Genomic DNA, 22,173 nt, shown 5'->3' with positions numbered 1-22,173 from the left:
TCCTGTGCTCCTGGAGTCACATGGCAAGATGGGAATTTCATTTTGCATTTTTATGAACTGTGTGTGCCTCCCTCATTTCCATGAGAATGCACAACAGGCCCCATAAGAAAAAAACAATTATGATGAAGGAACTCACCAAGTAAATTTGTTATGCTGTAAGTCATGAATTATCATCCAGGCTCCTTTCTTGTGTGCTTAACTCCTTTTACTAAACAACAACCACTCACCCAGGCCACTGCCAGGCCTTGGGGTGGGCATAAAAAACACTGATTAATATCCTGCAACTCTTCTTACAGATGTGACGGGAGTAGAAGGCTGTAACAGCCTTTTCTGCATTACAAACCATGAACCTAAGACCAAGTGTGCTATGATCTACTGGTGACAAATGAAGCTAATATAAAGCCTTGCCAAGATTTTGGCTTTATTAGCATTATTTAACTTCAGGGACCATTAAAGGAGCCATATTTGATGAATGCAGCTGGGGGGCCAGAATGGTTTTGGTTATGAAAGCCTGGTGTGGTAGGGAAGAGAAAAACTACAGGACAAAGCCAAAAGCTGTGCAGCTTGGGAAGAGCAGAAAACACAAGGCCAAGGTGGTCAGTACTTTCTAACAGCTTAGATGTTACCAGTGAGAGGAGCATCAGTGATGGACATCGCTGGAGAAGTTTCCAATTCCCAATGAAAAGGGTTAGAACAGCTGAAAAGAAATTAAGATAAAAACATCCCAATGTCAATGAGGGCAAAAGTGTGCCTTGATAACGTTATGGGAACCCAGTGGAATGCTGGATGACACATACTGCCTTCTCAAAACTACTGCTAATCATCCTACTATGTGCTAAAACTGCAGGAGACACTCCTTAGGATCCAACAGTATCTCCCCTTCTACAAAAAATTAGAAGGAGCAAACACCCATGTGCACAAAGGGCAGATGCGGATTCTGGTCTCCAAACTGTGGCTACCAGATGTTGATAAAATAACATGATTTTTAACTCAGCACACACCTTAGTTATCATGATACAACTTTCAGAAACAAGCACATGAACAGTTCCACTAAACACACACATCATATATTGTTCCCACAGTCAGTTAATTATACAGCTTAGTGGAATAACCTCATTAACGTTATGCACTTTACAGAAAGTATCTACATCTATCAGTGGAACAGTATCTTGTAAAAAACACTTGCCTGATTAGTTGTGTCTTCCCTTTTAGAGACAAAAGAAAGCTCTGAATGACAAATTTTGGGCACTATCAACCAATCGTGCAGCAATAAAAACTGAACGTTCATAAGAATGAAGACAGAAAAATCAGAAATTAGCAGGAGAGCATCAAAATAGATGGGCTACGTAAGGGTTTTACTCTTTATTTACAGCAAATATATTACAGTAAAAAAAGGTTAACATGGCTCGTGTGGTTGTGTAAGGATGGTACATATGCTTACATCAAACAGGTTTCATTTCCTTGGCACTAACTGAACCAAATACAAGGATTCAACACAAAAATAAGAAACAGAACATTTATTAGGCAAACTGCACTAACTGTACACATCTGCAACTGGAGCTTCAATGCAATCCAAAAGAACACAAACAAGTCATGAGCATGGCAAGAACTTTTTTTGACAAACATGTTTAACCCTCAAGACAAGGCTGTCTGGCACCATTTAAAAGTTGCTGTACTGAACACAGTGATTTTAAAGAAATGTCACAGATGATTAAGACACTGAAAATGCACTCACCACAGTGAAGAAGCCCATTATTTTCCTTATTTCGGTTTTTACTCCCACAGTACAAGAGTGTTAAAAGGCTGCATGGCTGACAAGCTGGATGCAACAGCTGGAGGGTTTTGCCTGTCAAGCAAAGTGACTTGCAGCAAGAGACATGCTTTATGCAACAAACCTGATGATACACAGCTTGTGTGGGTTCAAATAAGATGATCTAAGAACAACAAATGCTGGAGCCTTATAAGCTCTTTACATTATAATCAGAATCCTGAGAAAAGCAGGGTCCAAATTACTCCAAGTGAATACAGGCTTACTTATACACAACAAAATTGTCCAGATACATCAACAGTAGTAAACAGAGTTAATGCAGTGTTAATCTTTTTACATTTTAATGACTAGCTATAAAAACAGAAACTAGCATGTTCTAATCTGTTTACATTTCCTGAGCTTAGTTAAATCAAGAAGGAATGAACATTATAAAAATCCCGGTAAGTCACCAATAAATTAAAAATGTACATAACCACTATAGCTTAAGAAGCTCAGCGTGAAGTCTGCCTATCCAATATCCTTTCCTTAGGAATCCTGTACAGAAACCATGCCATTAACTTCACCAGCAATACTGAGATGCTATGGAATTGTAGGTCTTTTTTTTCCCCTGCTCTCCAAGCGCCCTTCTAGCAGACTACCTGATAGCCTTTCCTAATCGAATCATGCGAGAGCATTCAAAAACTGCAACCCTCTACTTGCAGTGCACAAAACAATGTTCTCAGAAACGCAATGTACTACTGAAATTCAAATTTACCAGCAGCAGTTATATGGGTGGACTCTCAGCTCTCAAATAACATCACTGCACTGGCAGCAGGTTTAGTATCCGTTGGGGGAACAAACCAGAAGACCCTTAGCAACAAAGAAATCAGCTTAGCGGTTTCTTTAAGAGCCAACATCTTGCATTTGAGAAAAGCACTCGACCTACATGAGTCATGCACATGTTTATTTATGCATGTTTATTTCCTGCATAGAGAATACTGTGTACCTTGGAATAAAACCCAAGCCTTGAGAATATACTGAGACTATGGGTATTTGTAGCAGTGCTATGCCAGGTTAATTCAAATCCAAACGATCAAACTCAACGGTCTCAAAGACCTGAAGAGCATGAACTTTGATAAAACAAACAACTTTTTAAAAAACTGTCTGCTTATAGCATGATTTTTATTTTACGGTGTAGATAAAAGAGAGGTAGAAAGGTTTATCTCCCCAATATCAGTTTCTGTGCAGTATTTATAAAGTATCAGAAAAAAATCTATAGCTTTTTGGTGAAAATGCCACCTTTTCTCCTTAGAATTACAAGGAATCTTTTCTTTCCACTGAAGTGCTGCAAATTAAGTAACTGGCATCTGGTTCAGAAGAGCTCTTCTTCCCATTAGCCTTACTACATCATTTTTGTTATCAAGCTCTGTTTTTAAGAAGTCATTGCAGAAATACTCCCGTACAGGGCTCAAAAATTCCTCCCAGATACAGCTGACCCACCAAACTACATTTACCAGCCAAATAATACCAAGTCTGCTCCTAAGAAAAGCACTTGCTCTTGCTCGACTTACATGATCCATCTTAAGCATGCTACCAAGAGGGAGAGAAGTATGGAAGTATGGAAGGCTGTGTGGCCCTCCCCCTCTTTGGTGATGACCACAGGTATGAGCACCATCACCATGCTGTGTGGAAGTAGCTAGAGAGCTTCCTGAGGCAGCTTCTCTTCCTGCCCCGATCCACTCTCCGTAGCAGGAGGATGGATGGTGCTCTAGTGATGAGTGCTTCTCAAAAAGGGTAGGAAGGACGAGCTGACCAGGAGACACAGCTGAACAGAAACCATGCTGGTAAGATAAAAAACCATCTTTCTCTGGTGTAAGACAAGCATGCAGCGCTGCAGTTTTCACGATTGTCACTAGATAAGGGAGAGAGAGGAAAACATCTCGGGCCCTGCAGCTGCAGTCATCAAGAGCGTGACCCACAGTCCACTGCATTTCCCACAGAGCCATGAGACTTGGACACAGCAGTGCCAGGGGAAGGCAGGTCAGGGTGGGATGTGGCCATAGGGGCTCCACTCCCAATCCCTGCTCTCGTGGCATTGCGAGAACTCATCTACCTGTAAGAGAAGGCCCCGACTGCTGACATTTCAGGGCACACAGGGCTGCAGCTCCAGCTTTATTCACATAGCAACGACTGTTCAAGGGTGGGATTTGAGCCACGAAAGTCAGACTGCTGCACGGTGACCTTTAATTTACCCACAGAATGTTAAGCAAATTACATTAAATTAAATTCAGTCAAAGCAGATGCTAGCTTATTTATTAAAAAGCTCAGCTTTCTCTTTCTTTCAACTGGTTTTATACAGGCAGCTCTTGAGAGCAGACCTTCAGTCTAACTCAGTCAGGCAAGAGCAGCTCCACAGAGATGGCCAGAGTGACTCTCCTACAGAAATACCATCCTCAAAAAGACCTGTCTGTCCCTAGGGATGCTCAGCAACAGCACATGAGCACATCTGCTTGCTCACTACACTTCTTGCCTCACCTAGGTCTTTTGCCTCCTTCCACATGAACAGCACTGGACTCGCAGTGGAAGGTGATTCTTCTCTGCCAACATTGCCATCTATTGTCATATCTTTCAAGAAATCTATGAATTGATTAATATAAAGAAGCATTTACTCTCTTTCAGAGAAACCAATACTGCTCTGCAAATATATAACTTGTCATTAATTTTTGATAGGATTGGGTGAGGGAGCCATATACAGTAACAGGGTCACATCCACAATACAGGTTGGAAATGTTTCTTTCTGTCAGTTGTAGCATTATGAGACAAGTAATGCTACTGTACTCAAATAATCAACAGGCAGGTTTCTTGTTTTCACCTGTCCTCCTCTCTGTCCTTCAGTCTGCTCCCTTTGAGCAGCATGCCTAAAAGCAGCCACATACATAAGAGATGTGTTGCTTTCAGCCACACAGGCTTTACACACAGTCTGTTTAGTCTTTTTCCTTTTGTTCTCTGGAAACGTTACTCTCATTAATTTTCATCCTCCAACTATGATCCACCAAAATAAAAATAAATTCAAGTACAAACCCAAACTGGTTATTGCTGGGTTATGGGTCAATGTAAACTGACCAGTCAATGCCAACCTCAAATTCGCGTTTACAAAAGTAAGGATTGTTCGATTACATTTGCTGACCACAGACAGCTTCTTTCACTATTCACACAGCTTGAAGAACCAAAGATTTGCTGAGAACAAGACACGGTCCATGTCCTTTAGAAGTAAATGGAGCTAGTAGCCATCATCCTCATCCATATCACAGCCATAATCTGAAACACACAAAGACAAAGGCATAGAAACATGCAAATATTCCAGGCTGATGGAAGACACAATGAAAGTATTGCTTCTTTAAGGTTGTTTTCCTTCTTTGTAACTAGATGGTAAGTTTTATCTTAAGCAAGCATTTTAAATATCAGCTATTTTCCTAGGGCTAAATAAAAAGTTCTTGCATGTACTTCCCTCAATGAAATAAAACTGTTTTAGCATCCATCAGTAAATATCTCTTCTCACGCGTCACTGGATGCTCATTTAGGAATACTTGCCACATGGATATGTGAAATACTTGGTTTAACGGAGAGGTTGAAATGGTCAAGCCTGATTGTCACAAGTAACCTGGCACACAGTGGCTGATGAGCAGCAGCATACATTTACAAAGTAGGCACGTTTTTCACTAGACATAGGCACCAAGGAAAAAGCCGGTTTGTTTATATTATTCATGGATTTATAAACTGAAACTGCAAGGGTTCAGAGATAGCTCAGAGTTCCCATCAACATCAAAGGAGTCCTGGAATGAATCCTGACCAATGCATCTGACTTGGATCTCCCGTATCTACTTAATTCTAAAGAAACAACTTAAAATTTTGCCCAGATTTTTTATCCAGTTTTGTTTTCTTAAACAATGCTGAGTGCAAAGACTGTGCATTGTGTGTCAGAAGGCAGGTCTGTGTGTTTCTAATGCACTGGTTCTCTTCTGTGTGCCTCTGAATGCAGCAAACCAGGTATTTTCTGTTGTGTAGTCAAACCTATGGATAACTATTACATATGAGCACTGAGGAAAGTTAACCTTTACATTCCAAATTCAGTAGAGGGCAACATCTCATCCAAAGAGTCAAGCAGATGCTCGGAAGCAAAATTAAGTGTAATCTACAATAATTTGTGTAGAATGGGTGAAGTTCACCATCTGTATTTTGTGCTGTTATTCCAGGTAGACAGGTCTAAAATCCATGGAGAAAGCAGTTTGGAAATAGTTACTTGTTGTACTGACAAAGCTCTGCACACCTGCATTCAAATTCTGGGAATACTCCTTTCCTTTTTATTTTTATTTTTTAACTCTGATTTTTCAGCTGTTGTCCAGATTGGACAGGGAGTAGTGGAATGTTCTCAGAATGGTTTAAAAATAGTAACATTTACAAAGAAAAAAAGCTCAGTGACCTTTATTCTATTTTTGTGGGGGGTTTATTAATAAACATAGACTCACCCTCCCCCACATGGGTGCCTTTTCTTGGGAACATTATTCTAATAATAAATGCAGGCAACAAACTGTTTTTCCTACAGTTCAGCAATTATTTTCCAGTGGAGAAATCAATTTAAAAGCAACAGACACTTTTGTGAAGTGTGTACATATTGTCCATGCAGCTGACTGAATAGTGCTGGGAAGATTTTTGCAGCAAATAACATTTCAGTAGGGAACTTATTCCCATCTTGAGTCTTCACAACCCATAATTAGCAGCTCTCATTTTAAAAATAATTTTGTATATTTTCAAAACTTAACTTCTAAGGGGAAGCTTTTAATAAAGGATAAATATGGATGTGTCCAGCTAGGAAAAACCACAGCAGAGAGGATACTGCCTTTTCCTGCCAGCAAAGAAATCTAATTAACTGAGAGGCTTTGCTGGGTAACCCAAAGAAATTAGCACACATCTGTGTACCATACAGCACACTGTGTGCTACCAATGCCATTCCTACACTTGGTGAACAACTACTTCCTCCTAACACTTTCCCAGAAATGGAGTGTGATGATTTGAGCTGGATTTGAGCTGGACAGACCTGTCCCCAAGGCTCATGGACAATCTGGACATCACTGCAGCCTCCACTGAGGAGGCAGCAGGAGCAGGGTGGCTCAGCTTGGGGGGCAACCAGCCCCAGACACTGCCAAAAGAGGGGTTACTGACCCCATAACTTCTCAGATCCACATTAATAAACCTAATTCTGAAAAACACATAACTTCAGTTTGCTCTTGAGAAGCCCTCTTAGCCTGGAGCTCAAGATGCAAAGTTTTCTCAGGAGTCTCTAAGAAGGTCAGGTTTTGGACAAGGCTAATTTGGGGCTTTCCCACAGGAATGGGCAATGCTGAAAAGGCAGCAGAAGCCCTAGGACAGGGACAATCAGGGGAACCCTGTCTGTCCTCAGCCCTGCAAGAACGAAGCCCACAGCACCAGGAGATGGTAACTTAGGCAGCATCCCAGCTCACCATTTCCTCCCATTAACTGCAAGGCGCTCATGCAGTGGTCGTCATCTTCTTCTACCTCTTCCTCCTCCACCTCTTCATCAGGGTTGTAAGCTACTGGGCCACTCTCCACGAGCACAGCTGCTGGTTTTTCTACAGGAGGGGCTTCTGCCTGTGCATTTGGAAACGTCACCTGCAAAAAACAAGAGAAGGCAATAGAGCAGCTTCCAAATGACAGCAACGAGAGAGATGGAAGTCTTTGTCTAGTGCTAGAGGTTCAGCTGTTCTATGAAGGTCTGAACAAAAGTCAGGCAAAACCATCTAGTTTTTACATAGTCCAGACCCAGGCAACTGAAATATCCAGCAACAGTAAAAACAGAACAAGGATCCTCTTGCAACCACAAGGGAAGGCAAAATTCGGGAGTGAAGGCTCCTCAGTAGAGCTCTGTGGGAAAACTTACAACCTCTTCCTCAGTGTGCTCAACTCACATCAGGCCTATTACACAATAACAATGTTATTGACAATTTAATGATAGCAAAAATGTACCCTTCAAATCAGAAAAAAACCAACATGTATTAGTTTTGACAGCTCTGGTTGGATTTATTTGGCGGCGCAATGAGCTGTGGAACAAATAGCACTCTGTAGACAGCACTTAATGTGATGGCAGAGCACTCAGTTGATAATACAGGCTGGCACCTGTAACATTACCTATGAAATTCATCAGAATAATGATCTCCAAACAATAACTTGGGAATCGATCATTGATGGGACCTGCTCTGTATGTGCTCCGACCCAGCTGCTCCAAGGTGAGGCAGGACACAGCACGGAGGGAGAGAAAGGGCAACACCACAAGGGGACAGAGGTGAACTTAGAGAAGGTAATATTGTCTTTGGTTCACTAAGGAGAGATCTGGGAATGGGGCAGGAACCAGCAACATGGTCTGCCCCAGCACAGCCCAGGCTCTGGTCTTTCTGGAGCTCTCACTTTCATGGTGTGCTCAGTCTAGGGCTCCACCTCCTTCATCCAAGGAAGAAACATCAGAGAAGCTTTATCTCCATCAGCTCTTTTCACCTCCATTCTGTACTTGGACTATTTGGGGTTTGTACACTAGAGCCTGTGGCAAAAAAACCCAGTCCATTAGTGGCAACTTGAAGAATATTAAAGATTAACCATTAATGCTGCTTGTGACATTAAAAATTTTGAAAAGAGAATATTGAGAGTACCTGTCACTAGTCAGCAGTTACCAGCACTGAGAGTCATCTCCTCTACCAGGAAAGACAGGAAAGACTGGGACCACTTCCTTGGGAAAGACAATGGTGAGGTGCTTCTAAAAATGAATGGTCCAAAGGAGACCAGAAAACTCCAACTTCTCTGCTCCCAACCACGAGAAAAGTCGTACAGTGCTTTAGGTTTTAAATTACAGTGCACAACTACGTACTGCTGCATCTTCTTCAGTTCCATTGGCAGCAAGTTCTGATTCAGTGCTGTAATTTATTTTTATTTATTTATTTATAAATGTATTTACTTGGGATGCAGTAACTCCCAGAATCCCTGTAACTCCAGGCACTTTAGAGATACACCATAAGAGAAAATCCCTGTACCAGAAAGTTGATAGTCTAATTATTCAAACATCAAAGCTGTTCTGAACTTGTCATATACCATGACAGTCAGCCTAAAGAATCTGCCTGAGTTTTTCAAAGTCACCTAAGGGTTTGCTCCAATAGCTCATTAATAGGGCAAAAGACACCCATTAATTTTAATAGAAAATCAAGTATTTAGATATTCGGATCAGTCGAAGACAGGTTTTCATGATTTTTTAATGCACAAATTAATCATATTATTTATAGGAACTTCCCTCCAGTTTATATTTCCTACCACTGCCTTTGCCTCTAGAGTGATCCAATTGAGTCCACCTCGGTATAAGCAGAAATAGACACAACAGTTTGAGACCAATCAGCATCATAATATACATCAATTTATATGCTTAAAAGTATCCATCTGCTCTGAAAAAGTGGGTGAATATAAAGGAGATACAATTGAGTCATTATTTTTTAAAATTGCACCATGCTAATTAAAATGTGACCTTCTTCTAATTATCATGTCCACTTCCAGACTGCTGTACTTCTAAAAATGTGCAGAGTTTTCTAATGAGCATAGAATAAGAAGTGAAAATGTATTTCCCTAGGCAGGATATCAAACTGTTTCTGAAAATCAATGGGTTTCAGTCATTTTAAAAATAAGGCAGTCAAACAACACCTTTAAATAGAACTTCCTGAATTCACTTCCAGACATCCTGGACTGGAGTTTGGCACTTAGCTTTAAATATGGGTGGGCAATTGTTAAACAACCCAGGGGAACTGGTTCACTTTCAGAAAGGTGTCAGTATCACATGTTCAGGGGGGAAAAGAAGAGGGACAAATATACCTTTGGTATACTGAATGTTTAGGCACACAATAGACAGTTTACTGTACACAAAATGCCTATGAATACTCTGTACAGGGTGAAAATAATAATGAAAGAAAGCAGCTATTGTTGTTATCTGGTGTCACCATCTGATAATAATCACAATCCCTTCAGGAGAAAATGCAGGTGCACAAAGCCACCTAAGGAGGGCTTCTGGGGGTGGACGGATTAGTTACTAGTTACTAGTACAGACTTTCCTGCAGCACTGTTACATTTTCAAACGAGACAAACCAACAAACAAACAAAGCAAAGAGTAAGTCATGCTGTAGAGGGTAAGCTGTCTTTTCTCACTAGTCTCCCACAGAAGCCCAGCCCTCCCCTGGGGTCAGGTCTGGCTGCACAAAAGTGGCATTTTGTGCCATCCTCCTTCTCTGTGGGGACACTCCAAGTGCTGAGAGACACAAGCTCTGCCCTCTCCTACTCCTCCTGCCTATTTATTTGATATGGAACTTTTTAGATTCTTGCAGGGAATCTTCTCTTTCTTTTTCTGTCTAACCAAGCATTATGAGGCTGTGCTAACGCTACTGATGGATAAATAAGAGCAAATCTGGGTTAGAAAACAGGCAACCTCAGCTTCACAGTGTTCACAATAACCAACTCCTGGCGTGATCAGAGAGACAAGACTCTCAATTCTTTTACCCATATCTACCACATAACCAGAGCCAGGCTGAGAACGGCTTATGGGAATTTCCAAACTCCACCTGTTGCACTGGGAGAAGTGCTGGACTTTACATACCTCTTCAGTGGCAGCCTTTTTAGCAAGCTGGGTTGAAATCAAGGGTCTTAATCTGAAAAGAAGGAAAGAAAAAAACAGCAAACATCAGAAAAGCTGCACCATGCCCAAGAGTTTGACACATAGTATTCACTCTCCAAACAGTGAAAGCACTTTGCTAGTGTTATGTTGCACAATTACTTTTTTAATGATTTAAGATAAAGACCGGAGAGCCTCAGACTCCACAATAATTAATACACACATTCCCTTGGCAGTGTCTGCCCCAGTTCAAGATAATAAGAAAAGATGCCAGTCAACAAGCACAGCAGCAAAATCTCATCTCAAACTGCAGCCCCAGCCTATCTCCAAGGTCTTTGAAACAGATGGGTTTGTCACTTATTACAAAAGTCAAAAGAAAACTGATTTTTTTGGAAGAATGCAGATGTGGCAAAACTGAGCCACACTCTGATTGCCTAGCACTGCTCTGAAACTGCTTCCCTGTATCTGATGATACAGAGGGGACACAAGTAAGATTATACATGGAGGATATCATAATCACCACAGGTGAAATTTTAACCTCCAGCTACAGAAATCATCAAAACCAAGAGGACCCTGCATACCTTGAATGGAAAATGACAGAAATTGAATATAAACATTTTTAAAAATTCTGCATCAGATATGAAAAAGACCTGCATATCTGGGGAGAAAAGATGGATCAGTGTTCCTTTACAGCTAAGTGTTAAATATTATTACTTCTGAAAAACATTTCATAGTCTGTTGTCTCCTTACTGCCATGAAGGCTGTTCTCAATCCATCATTTATTGTTACTTTCTGGTCTCTCCTCCTCATCTAGATGTATCTAGTCACGAAGAGGATGACTTGCTTTCTACTGAAACAGTGCTCAGACAGCTCCTCAAGCACGTCTTTTAACTAAGTCTAGGCAAACAACTTAATGAATACCAATTTATGTCTCCAGAGATACAGTCTTTTATGATAAGCAGTACTTTCCTCTCATTTTTCTCTTAGTCATTCCTCCTTGTTAACACACAAAAACCAGTTGTTTTCCTACTTATTTATTTATTTTCAAATAATCAGCAGGAGGAAACAAAACCCCAGAGAATGAGCAGGGGAGACTCAGATCATTATCTCTGATGGAGAAGACACAAGATATTGGCTAAGCTCCAAAAAGGTTCAGAAACTGGTCATCTCTGAAACACTCTGCAGGACCAGAAAGGCATTTCAGCAACTCAACCAGTTCAAGGTACCAAAGGAATGTTTCAGGAGCTGTGCCACTGAAGAATCCAGAACACATTATTCTGTTACAGATACTTCTTGTCATATTTCATAATGGTCAAAGATGTCAAGAAAAAGACGCTCTTGACCCACATAAATATCTATTAAAATCCTAGTGGACTTCTGAGCTTAGAGAATGTTTTTGAGGGCATGGATGCACTCCTTCCTACTTGCCTGGCTTCTCTTTCCTTTATCTAACCTGAACTGTAGAGTATTCACCTTTAAAGGGCATCTAGTCCAACCCTCTGCAATGAGCAGGGACATTTTCAAATAGATCAGGTTGCTTAGAGTCACATCCAATCTGGCCTTGAGTGTTTCCAGGAATGGGGCATCCACCACCTCTCTGGGCAACCTGTGCCAGTGTTTCACCACTCTCATGATAAAAAAATTTCTTCCTTAATTCCAGAAATCTGAGACTACCTAACTGCTTTCAATCACTGTTTTCCAAAAATCACCCTGTTTAGATGCTTACAAATATATGGATGCAGCAAAGACAAAAGGTTACACAGCTGAAGGATTCTAATTACCAAACAGGTTGTATTTCATTGACATGACTGAAAAAAATCCAACAGGAGTAAGAAACGAAGGACTTTTATTTTAAACCAGTAGTTGTGATTATTGCAATTAACGTTGTACCAAAGATAGCACCTATTCTCTCCTGCTACCCAAAGACATCAGACCTCCCTGGAGCACCCTGAAAATATTTCCTTCCCCCAATTAAAATCAAGCTGTTGAGTAAGACTCACAAAGTAATCAGAAACTGCTGACGTTTCTTTTAGAGCAAATTATACATGTGCTCACACAGTGAAGAAAACAATCACAGCTATAGGAAGCAAAGAGTAAACATTCCAGTTTCATTTTAATTAAAATGGTCCCCTAATGAAAATAAAAAGATTCAGGCTTATGAAAAGCCTATTTGCAAAAACTTTAGTGCTAAATCCAAGAGCCCTTCTGTACAATTTCTCAGCAGTGAGGGACTCTCACACCCAAACTGAAATTAAAGCTGTATTTCTGTTCCATGAGAGCTGCTCACAACCTGTACATCTTCACTTCGTTAGTACAAATATGGGGCTGCTGTCTGATTTGAGCAATAGTTTCTCTCTCAGTGTAGTACAAAATGCATCCCAAAGCAGAGGGGTGGATCCTGCCATGGATGGTTGGCACCTCCTGCAGTGCAGATCCAGAGGGGTCACTCCCCACCTGGGTGGAACAGCCCAGCTCACTGCCCCTCCATGCTATCTGCTGCCTACAAACACTAGCCATGGCAACTGGGAAAAGGTAAAGCCATCTCAAACAGAGACAAAACCTTATTTCCCCACTGAAAAAATGGCTTTGATTCCAATTATAGTTACAAAAGTCCTAAATATATAACTCCCTTGGCTCTCCTTATGTCTGTGGAGAGCCCTACTATTACTGTACAAAACTATTTAGGAAGGTTTTATACTTGGGGTGTTGTTTTGTTTCTTAAAAGCCTTGACGTCCTGACCTCCTTAAACCAGAGCAGCTGCTGCCACACCAGCCATATGGAGCAATAAATTACTGGCTGCCATGGCTACAGATATGGACTCCTTCTGCTGTCTGGCTGCACCTCAGAGAGTGGAAAAACGTGTCTTTGTGAAAGAGCATGACTGATTTTGAGGCTGGGATAGGCTTGCGTATTAATTATCAAAAAAGCACCTTGAAAATCAAGCAACTGAAGTATCTTATCCAACTTCTACTGTGCACGACCCAAGCTCATCGCTAAAAGGCTACAAAGGAACACACATGCACAAGAAAGATACTCCCACTGAAGTCCAGACTGAATTAAGGGTTCCCAAGTTCCATAAATAATAATATCTTACACTAAGATACAATTCCATGTATGCTGAAATGACAACAGCATCTATTTAAAATGTAAAGTTGTGACTGGGAAGTAATGGGGCTCCTGGTGTTCCCAAGTGTGTCAGTCATTGTTCACTATTTATGATGATTTCTAGTTTGGGCCACTTTGCTTATGAACTTTGCAAATTAATACAGTACCTTGTGGGAGGGAGCAAGAGAACAAGCAACTTCCTGAACAGCAATGTGATTCATAAAAGGGGGATAAAAAAGATTTCACACAGCCCCAAGTGTTATATCCACACTTCAAACTACTTCAAAAATTATGCAGATCTACTAATGCTCATGTCAGCCAACACACATAACACTGGAAGCAGATTATCTTGACATGTTTGTGACAAAAACTAATGGCACGGTACAAGGCATCAGAGGCTGCTCCCCACCGAATCTGCTCTGCTCTCAGCTGAGATGTGCACGATAACACTTGGATTTGTCCTCCAGCTTAACAATTTAAAAGAAGATTCAATGTAATAGCTCCTGACAGGGCTGGAGATCACACAGACTGAACTTTCAAAGTGAGCAAATTCTCAGAAAAACAAGCTGGCTGTGACAAACAACTGCTTTTATTTTGCTTATTATTTAATAACAAAAGATTACACAGCACAGTACATAAAGGAGAAAGAGTACTGCGAGGTAATAAACCCACCTCACTTGCATCAGGCTGTTCGCCCACAAAAAAGTTTGACAATACCATAACAATCTCCTCAGTGCAATCCTGCAAGTAATTTGGAAACTCAACCACAGCTCTGTTTCTTACTGAATTTTAATTTAATCCATCCAAGTAGGGAACATCTTATTGCTGCTTACCGCCCATACTAATTTTATACACGGATGGTCCCAGAATACACGATGGAAAGCGGAGATAGAATAGAGCCCAGAGCCACAAGCCTGCAGTGTAATTATGCAGGTCATCCAAGACAACTGCCCATGAAACCTATATATCCACACACAGGCCTTTCATGTGCACAAGAGAAAAAGCCATTCAGAAATGACTCGGCAAGAGACCAGTCAGGTTCTCGACCACGGTCAAGATCCTCCTCCCACCTGAGGCCAGATGGTTCTGCCTCAGGAGGTCAGTTTACCAGACATCTGTGTGAGAAGGAAATTAATATAAATGTTTACCCAGGCTAAGAGTGCCCTTTAATTAGGTACCGTCATTGTTATCCTTACCGGAAAGCTGGGAATTACCTCTGTGCAAGGATTTAATGCTCTTCTTGGAAACACAACAGCAACAGGAGATATCGACCCACTCTTTTGCAAATAGGTCAGGACAAGGGGGTGACCCTCCTGGACTTGGACCACTGCTCTTTTCCAGAGGACAAAACAGAGACTGCAATGATGACCACAACTCTGGAGCACTTCAAGGTTTGCACATCCAGCTGTGGATCCCACTGTTTTCTACATCTGCTTCCGGCTGAGGGCCAGGTGCTCACAAGAGCCATTCCCTCTGCTCAAGAGGAAGCGGAGGCACATGGCCAAGGCCATGGCTGTGACACCCATGAACAGCTGCATGACACTAAGAGGACAGGGGGTGGTGGGTAAGAGTGCACTGTGCCACCTCGGATTTCCAAATATGACTTCATGCTCTGCACAATGACAAAACATCTCTGATGCTCACAGCGTGTGCCTGAATGTGAGGCAAGCAGGTAATTTTGGCTTTCTAAAGACCAGCCTGACCAGCCCTTCACCCAGCCCAGCTCACCAGCACTGTAAAAGCCCCAAGGAATTTCCCTGACCCCCCCCCCCAAATGACAGGATTGCAGAGACCACAACCAACAGCCATAAAAAGACTCCAGATGAAGGGCACGTCCAGACTGCAATGAGTTCAGCTCACACACAGCAACCTCCCTTTGGAAATGGCTCACCCCAGTGCTGCCAGCTGTACAGATGTGTCTGGTGGAACAGCAGGCAGGGTCTGAACCCTTCTGGATTCTAACAGGCGGTTAAGCCAGTTACTGCTAACTCTGCTCCAACATGCCTGAATGAACTCCACCAAGTGTCAGTGCCTTCCTCCTGTTTTCAAGCAAGCAACACTACGGAGTCATTTCAAGTAGGAGAAGAGCAAAGCCGAAGTGACAACAAAAACTAGAGTGAAATGAGAAATTGTTCCCACTTCTGATTCCCATTCAGTCCTCTTTCATGCTGGATCAGAGGAGCTCTGCTTTCATCAGTGCAGCATCAGACAATGCAGTACTGAGAACATCTTCAGTGCTAATGAGATCGGCCCCTTCCAGCAAACGCCTGGGCCTAAGCACTGAGGGACCAAAACCTGCAGGAGGAAACTGGCAAAAAGTAAGAATCTCTACCATTCACTGCAGGATGTATTTACCAGTGAAGAACTAAGCACCTACGTCAGCCACCAACAGGCTTTAGAAAAGCAGGAACTTTGCTAACGTATCATGAGCTAAACACCTATTTCAGGCTTTTCAGAGAGAGGCAGAGGCCGTGACATCTGTCTTCAATAACCCAACTCAGAGCAGGCAATATTTTTCTGCATAGCTGCAGCACTTGACTTGGTCCTCAATTAGATGCTGTAAAATAGCAGCTTGCTGTTCTTCCCACTGACTAAACCGACGGATTTTCAACAGCAAAAATGAAAAGAATGACATCTAAGGCGACCTTATTGGGACCAAATAAAATTATGCTCCTGCAGCAGATCCCAAACAATCTCTGCACATATCTGCTTCTAAAGGAAATTGCTGCAGACCATGGGAAATTACAATTGCTCCAGGACAAGAAAAGCTGACTGATCTAATATTTCTGGTTGACACACCTTTTTCCTGGGTTTGTCAATAAAGATACTGATGAGCTCATCTCTCCACAGGTCAGGAAAGTATTAGCTGCATAGATGCTGTTCCTTTCACCATGGAAATTTTTCCAGATGAAATGATGGCAGCAAGGCAAATCTGCACCTTGCTGAGAAAAGCTACTTAAAATAAGGAAGCTATGAAGCATTTTAATGAAGGTAAATGAGTAATCATAATGGTCTCAGTTAAGCAAGTCTAATGGCAGTGTCACTTTTAAAACATGGGCGTGAGATAACTCATGTGGTGACAATCCATATGTCTTCACTATCCTGTAGCGCCGTCTTTCAAATGGCAACAGTGCAGAATGCATCTGTTACAGCAGAAAGAACCATTATTAGCAGATAAGGCAAATATAAATAATTTTAAAATCGTGCTTGAAACTATAGTAACAGAAATGAAAGTTTAAAAGTTAAATGAACACATTATCATCTCAACAGAAGGATTATGCTATTGAAAAGTTCTCAGCAGTAGCACTGCTGTTTTTTTCTGGTGCAAATGCATTTTTTTAGACTCAAGCAAGGGGGATTACAGATACTTGGTTTTGGACAAGTTTTTTGATCAATCTCAACCTCATGAAAACTTCAAATGAGGTAAAAGATAAAAAGAAAAACACCTTAGTAACCTGTAGTCTCTGAGAACAATTCACTGAGGTTGTTGTACCCAAAGGTGATACCAGATCGATCATGGGATCTTCCCCATTGACATTAAAAGGACAAAAACCATGCCAGGCAAAATACTAACTCACTTTTTCCACCACTCTGCAACAGCAAACGCCATCATGCAAAATCAGTTCCTCTCATCCGATTATGCAGCAAAAACTAGTATTTCAAAATTCAGGTAACTGTAGATTCATACAGATAATCCATCAAGGAATAAAGATGGATGACTGATTTTTGTTCCCCTTGTGTCTGGTCTACTATACATTAAAGAGCAATTTCACTGGCAGCCATCTGGAAATCAATGTATTCTAAGCTTTATTTTATGATTACCAACATTCCCCTTCGTAACTCATTTCTAATTACAAGCAATAAATCATTCCTTCTCGCTTGTAATTTATAACAGCCAATTATGGCAAACCTCTTATTTAAATAGCAAATCTTGCTTTAAAACATCACATATTTTGAGGTATGCACAGAACATCTAATCAAGCAGCCGAATGGTAGAAAGATGATTTAACGTGGGTTTTGCAGCCACTGAGAAGACACACAAGGAAAAAATCTGCTCTCCCCTGTGCCCTGTGTACACTAGGACTTTTCAAAACTGAAAGCACAGGTCTCATCTGTCTGACTTAATGCAGAAGATGATTTACATGCAGCGATACGTGAGCCAGGACACAACTCAGGGAAGTCTGGTGTCAAGGATTCCCTGTACTGTGTCAGGAAATGAATAAAGAGGCTGCAGCAGGAGAAGAAGCTGTAGGTTGGTTAAGTAAGAACTTCTGGATGATGTCTGGTTTAATTTTGAGAACTAACAGTGAAAGAACACAGCTCTAAATTTAATATTTAAAAAAACAACTCAAGCAGCTTTTCCCATGCCTGGATTTGTGTTTGAGAAACGGGTTGGCCTCCTCCTCCCAAGCCAAAGGACTCCCCCACGTGCCACCCAGGCACTCGCCACCACGGCTACTCCCTGTTGCACAGGTTTTGCAGGTGTTAGCATGGAGCATGAGCATGCCACTCTCTTGGATCACTCCTCCCCACCCCTTCCAGCCAGGAGAGGATCAGGCAGAACAAAGCAGTTGAAACGGTCTGCAGAGAAAAGGTGTCACCAAATAAATTCAGATTATTCCTTCAGGGAGAGGCCTTTAATGGTGGTTTGCTATGGCAACTCTTACCAACAGAACAACAGCAAAAAGATGTAGTGAGGGATCTCAGACTAGACCAAACAGGGTCAGTTCAAAAGCACAGGCAAGGACACGGAGAAGTTTTTACTTATATTTGTTCTTCAGTGTAGGTCTGAGTAACAGGCATGTGAGTGCAAACACAACAGAGAGGCTTCTTATAAATAGCTCTGCTGGGATTTGTCCGTTAGGAAAAAAAACTCACTCTTGTCAGAGAAGTATTTGATACAATTTTGGATACAGAATTTATTACATGAGAAACTAATCTCAGGAACGTGGAAGTGGTTCCCACTGAGATTTTATTCGGTCATCACACAGCTCGAGTCTGTTCCAGCTTCACATCGTGTCATCTGGTAAGCGTTTACAGTAGGAATCAAGGGAACTGGATTTGGAAAAAATCCATCACAACTGACCTAAATCTGATCTGACCTGAATAATCAAACTGAATACCAAATTCAAAAACGGCCAGAGAGAAGTGAGGACAGGGAATGGATGCAGGAGCTATCTCACACTTTACTCAGCCATACATTGGGTTAGGCACCCCACTTTTTTTCCCCAAAGAGCTGTGGTTATGGAGGCTATGTGAGCATCCCCTTGTTCCAAAGGTGTCAAAGCCAAGCGCACAAGTGCTGCAGGTTCCACTGTGTTCCCTTTCCTTTTGTGATATCATTTATTTATGAGAGAGCAAGCGGTGGTGCATCTCCTCCTGCCCCTAGGTCGCACTATGATTTGAGAGCAGGAAATGGAAGATAGCAAGAAAATAGGAAAATCCAAAGAGAATGCCTCGGAAGGGCAATGGTGACCACATCAGTACCATCTGGCTGTGCCTTTGCCATAGAGTCACCCCAGAGTCACCCCAGAGAGTGGCCTTGGCCGATATAGTGCTGGACTCATGGTGCTGCAGCAACCACCAGGTTGTGTTAGACCCATGTCCACACCAGCCCATCCTAAAACCACGTGTCATATTCACAACCTGTTTCATCACTGAGCCCTGCCCACATTGCTGCTTCAGGCTCACAGGGGGTTACAATGCCAGCATCGTTTTATTCCTAAGAGACTGAGCTGAAGATGTGCAGGTGCAGCACTGCCTAAGTGACACAGAGCAACTCTCCATGGAGGGATCATTATTTATGTAGACCTTGTAGTGATGTGTTCAACAAAGGGTTTCACCGCTTTCAGAACTCCTTATCTTCTTTTTTATGAGAGATATAAGTATTATTTATTTGTCTTCTCCAAACATAAAGCTCAAAGGCCTTTTAAGATCTGGTTTACTCTTTCAGCAGAGAGACGAAAACCACTCTGAAGTAAAAAAATCACTGGCTTGATGTTGGTGAAACTTGGGCAATATTTCTGGCAAAAACTATGAATGAGGATGCAAAAAACAGCCTGTAGAAAACTGTAAAGGGAGGGAGAAACAGACACCAAAGCCTATAAATTTCATTTTGAAAATAAGGCGTCATTCTTATTATGCCTGTTGGATGTGTATCTTCCCCATATAAAGTTTTAAAAGCTTTATATAAACTATACTTCTAAGCAAGCTTGTAATTAGCTAGGGGCAGGCTTGGCTTTAATTACAGCTTGTAGAGACACACATTATGGAAATCCTTGGCTAATAACCACAGCGATGCTCTGTTGATGGCTGAAGTCAGGCTGGCATGTGATTGCTGTGTAACCACCTGAGTACTTTCTGTCTTGTGTAAACTGGGCTCCCTAATGAAGGAGCAGGACTGGTCCATCAGGTCTTCCTCCCTTCACTGCCAGAGATGCTGAGATGTCCTGTGTGCCTGCATCCGGCCTCCCTGCTCCTTACAAGTACACTGTGGGATACCTGTTCTCACCTCACCTGGAGATGTTGTACAAAAGGAACCACAGAACTTGAGAGAGACAAAACTGCACCATTTCAGCATCAGGCAAAATGAGCCTGCATCCAGTGCATGAATTGGTCAGATAACATACACTGTGAACATGCATACATTAACCTGTACAGCTTCTTTCAAAGTTAACATGAGGTTAATCCCACATCCCATCCCAAAAACCCAACAGGGTGCTCTGTGGGAAGAATATTCCTCCAAGACAAAGTTACTGTAAAACTTCAAGTTCATACAGCTCTCTCACACCTTTGGATCCAACTTCTACTGACTTAAGAAAGGTCCAGAAAGTGAACTGTGCTTTATTCCAACCTCAGAAGCTGCTTGCCTGGCAATCTCTACTTGGGCATAAGTATGCATGGATAATGAGGTGCAAAACCAGTACAAATCACTGGGAAAAAGGCTGTTTACCATTGAATATGACACAAGCTTAAAATATGCATTGCCACACACTGTGGGCGCTTGCTCACACACACTGTAATGTACCAATGAACCGCTGAACTGGGTCACAGAAGCCCTTCATGTTATACAAGTCCTGTCTCCTTCACAATGCATTTGTGAATAAGATAAAGAGATGAGTATAAGAATGCAGCTACAATTTCTTATGGAAAGAAAATTCCAAATGGAAATGTTAGAAGGAAAACAATATTAATTACCATTTTAAAATCTGTGTACAATATGTGCAACTGCTTTCTAGAAAGGAGAACACTACTTCTGATGCTAGGAGCAGATAGCACCATCTTCTCCAGTGACCTGTGTAAGCTCCATGCTGCATGTCTGTGATGAAGGCAAGTGAGCTTTGTAGGGGATCCTATGTGTAGAGCAGACTTATTTGATAGTGTTTTGCTTCAATACAGCTTAATACTTGTGTTAACAGATAGAAATTATCCAATAGAAACCTCTCTCTAACTGCAGGGGAGGTGCCTCTCACAGCCTCTCATGCTGGTTTAACTGGATCAATTGGATCAAACCTGCCCACAGCTGGCTGTGTGGGGCTGGTGAACAGGGGGCAGCTCTGCTGGGGCCACCAGTCCCTAATCTGGCTCAGTTGAAACAAGCCAGGTCAGCCTAAGGGGACCTTTGCTAACTATCACCCTTTGAAACTGCTGCAGTTTTCGCAACCAGCTAAAGGGCACTTGCACAAGCAGGTCAGCCGGCAGATCTGAGGGACAACACAAAGCCACTGAGTTCAGCTGGGAAGATGTTTCCCTGACCTTGGCTTACAGCCCACCCAGATGGCTCCCAGTGTCTCCTGCGCACCGAGTCCTCACCTGGATGGGTGGAAAAATGACCCCAACCTTAAACACTCAGATGTCTGAAATTTCAGTAATTGGGATCAGTCACTCCTTGTCAAAACAAAACACAGCAAAACCCATGTGACAAGATCTCTTTAAAAATCCTTACTCCACCAAGTTTTTTTATTCAACTCTTCCAAGAAATTGTGGCCCCTGGTGCATGGTTCTTCAGCCAAAAAAAATGCAGCTTCTGAGAAAGGCCAGATAAAAGCCAGGCAAGCGATTCCTGCTGCTGAAGAACAGCCTTTCCTACATTTCACTGTAGCTATGGAAGGTACATTAAAAAGAAAATTACTGCAGCTACAAGGCTCCATTCAGAAACTGCTCATGCACATCCTCAACTTTGTGTGCACAGAAATACTGAAAGGCTGGGATTGCCCTTCAGCACTGTGCTGCTCCATCTGAGAGGGAGTCACATACATGCTGTGCAAGCTACACTCCTACCATAATTACCAAGACATGGGCTGTGAAGAGAAAAAGGAGTTCAACTGACCATGAAATGTGCAAATACTACAATAAATAGATATTTAAACACTACCTTTTTATATAATAGTCCTCCTTCCTATCCTATCATTCACATTTTGTCACTGTATTCTGTCAAGATTTTCAGACAACTTTGGATATATAATAGGTTTTAATATCACTCCAGTGACAATGACTAAAACATGAAACAAACACTATCCATCTCAAGTAAATCCTTACTTCTTCCTTTGTACCCAGCAGAGCTTGCATTCGAACCCTGTTGCGAAGTAATTGTATTGAACAGAGAAGACA

The 22,173-nt window shown here is 41.9% G+C and overlaps 1 protein-coding gene across 3 annotated transcripts in view; it reads right to left on the bottom strand.

Annotated features, from left to right (window-relative positions):
- Positions 1 to 1,502: 1,502 nt before the first annotated feature.
- Positions 1,503 to 22,173, bottom strand: part of BRF1 (BRF1, RNA polymerase III transcription initiation factor 90 kDa subunit) — a 176,963-nt gene continuing 156,292 nt past the window's right edge. For all 3 annotated transcript variants that reach the window (XM_017807459.1, XM_017807460.1, XM_017807461.1), the window contains 3 exons: positions 10,443 to 10,494; positions 7,267 to 7,435; positions 1,503 to 5,065 (listed from right to left, as the gene is read on the bottom strand). In XM_017807459.1, the coding sequence (XP_017662948.1) occupies positions 5,028 to 5,065; positions 7,267 to 7,435; positions 10,443 to 10,494 (259 nt within the window). In that variant the 3' untranslated portion in view covers positions 1,503 to 5,027. The remainder of the gene's footprint in view (positions 5,066 to 7,266; positions 7,436 to 10,442; positions 10,495 to 22,173) is intronic.

The sequence above is a fragment of the Lepidothrix coronata genome, unplaced genomic scaffold (genome assembly GCF_001604755.1).
Source record: "Lepidothrix coronata isolate B3197 unplaced genomic scaffold, Lepidothrix_coronata-1.0 Scaffold19, whole genome shotgun sequence".
In the NCBI taxonomy this organism is placed as follows: Eukaryota; Metazoa; Chordata; class Aves; order Passeriformes; family Pipridae; genus Lepidothrix; species Lepidothrix coronata.
This window is presented reverse-complemented; position numbering and strand designations above follow the sequence as displayed.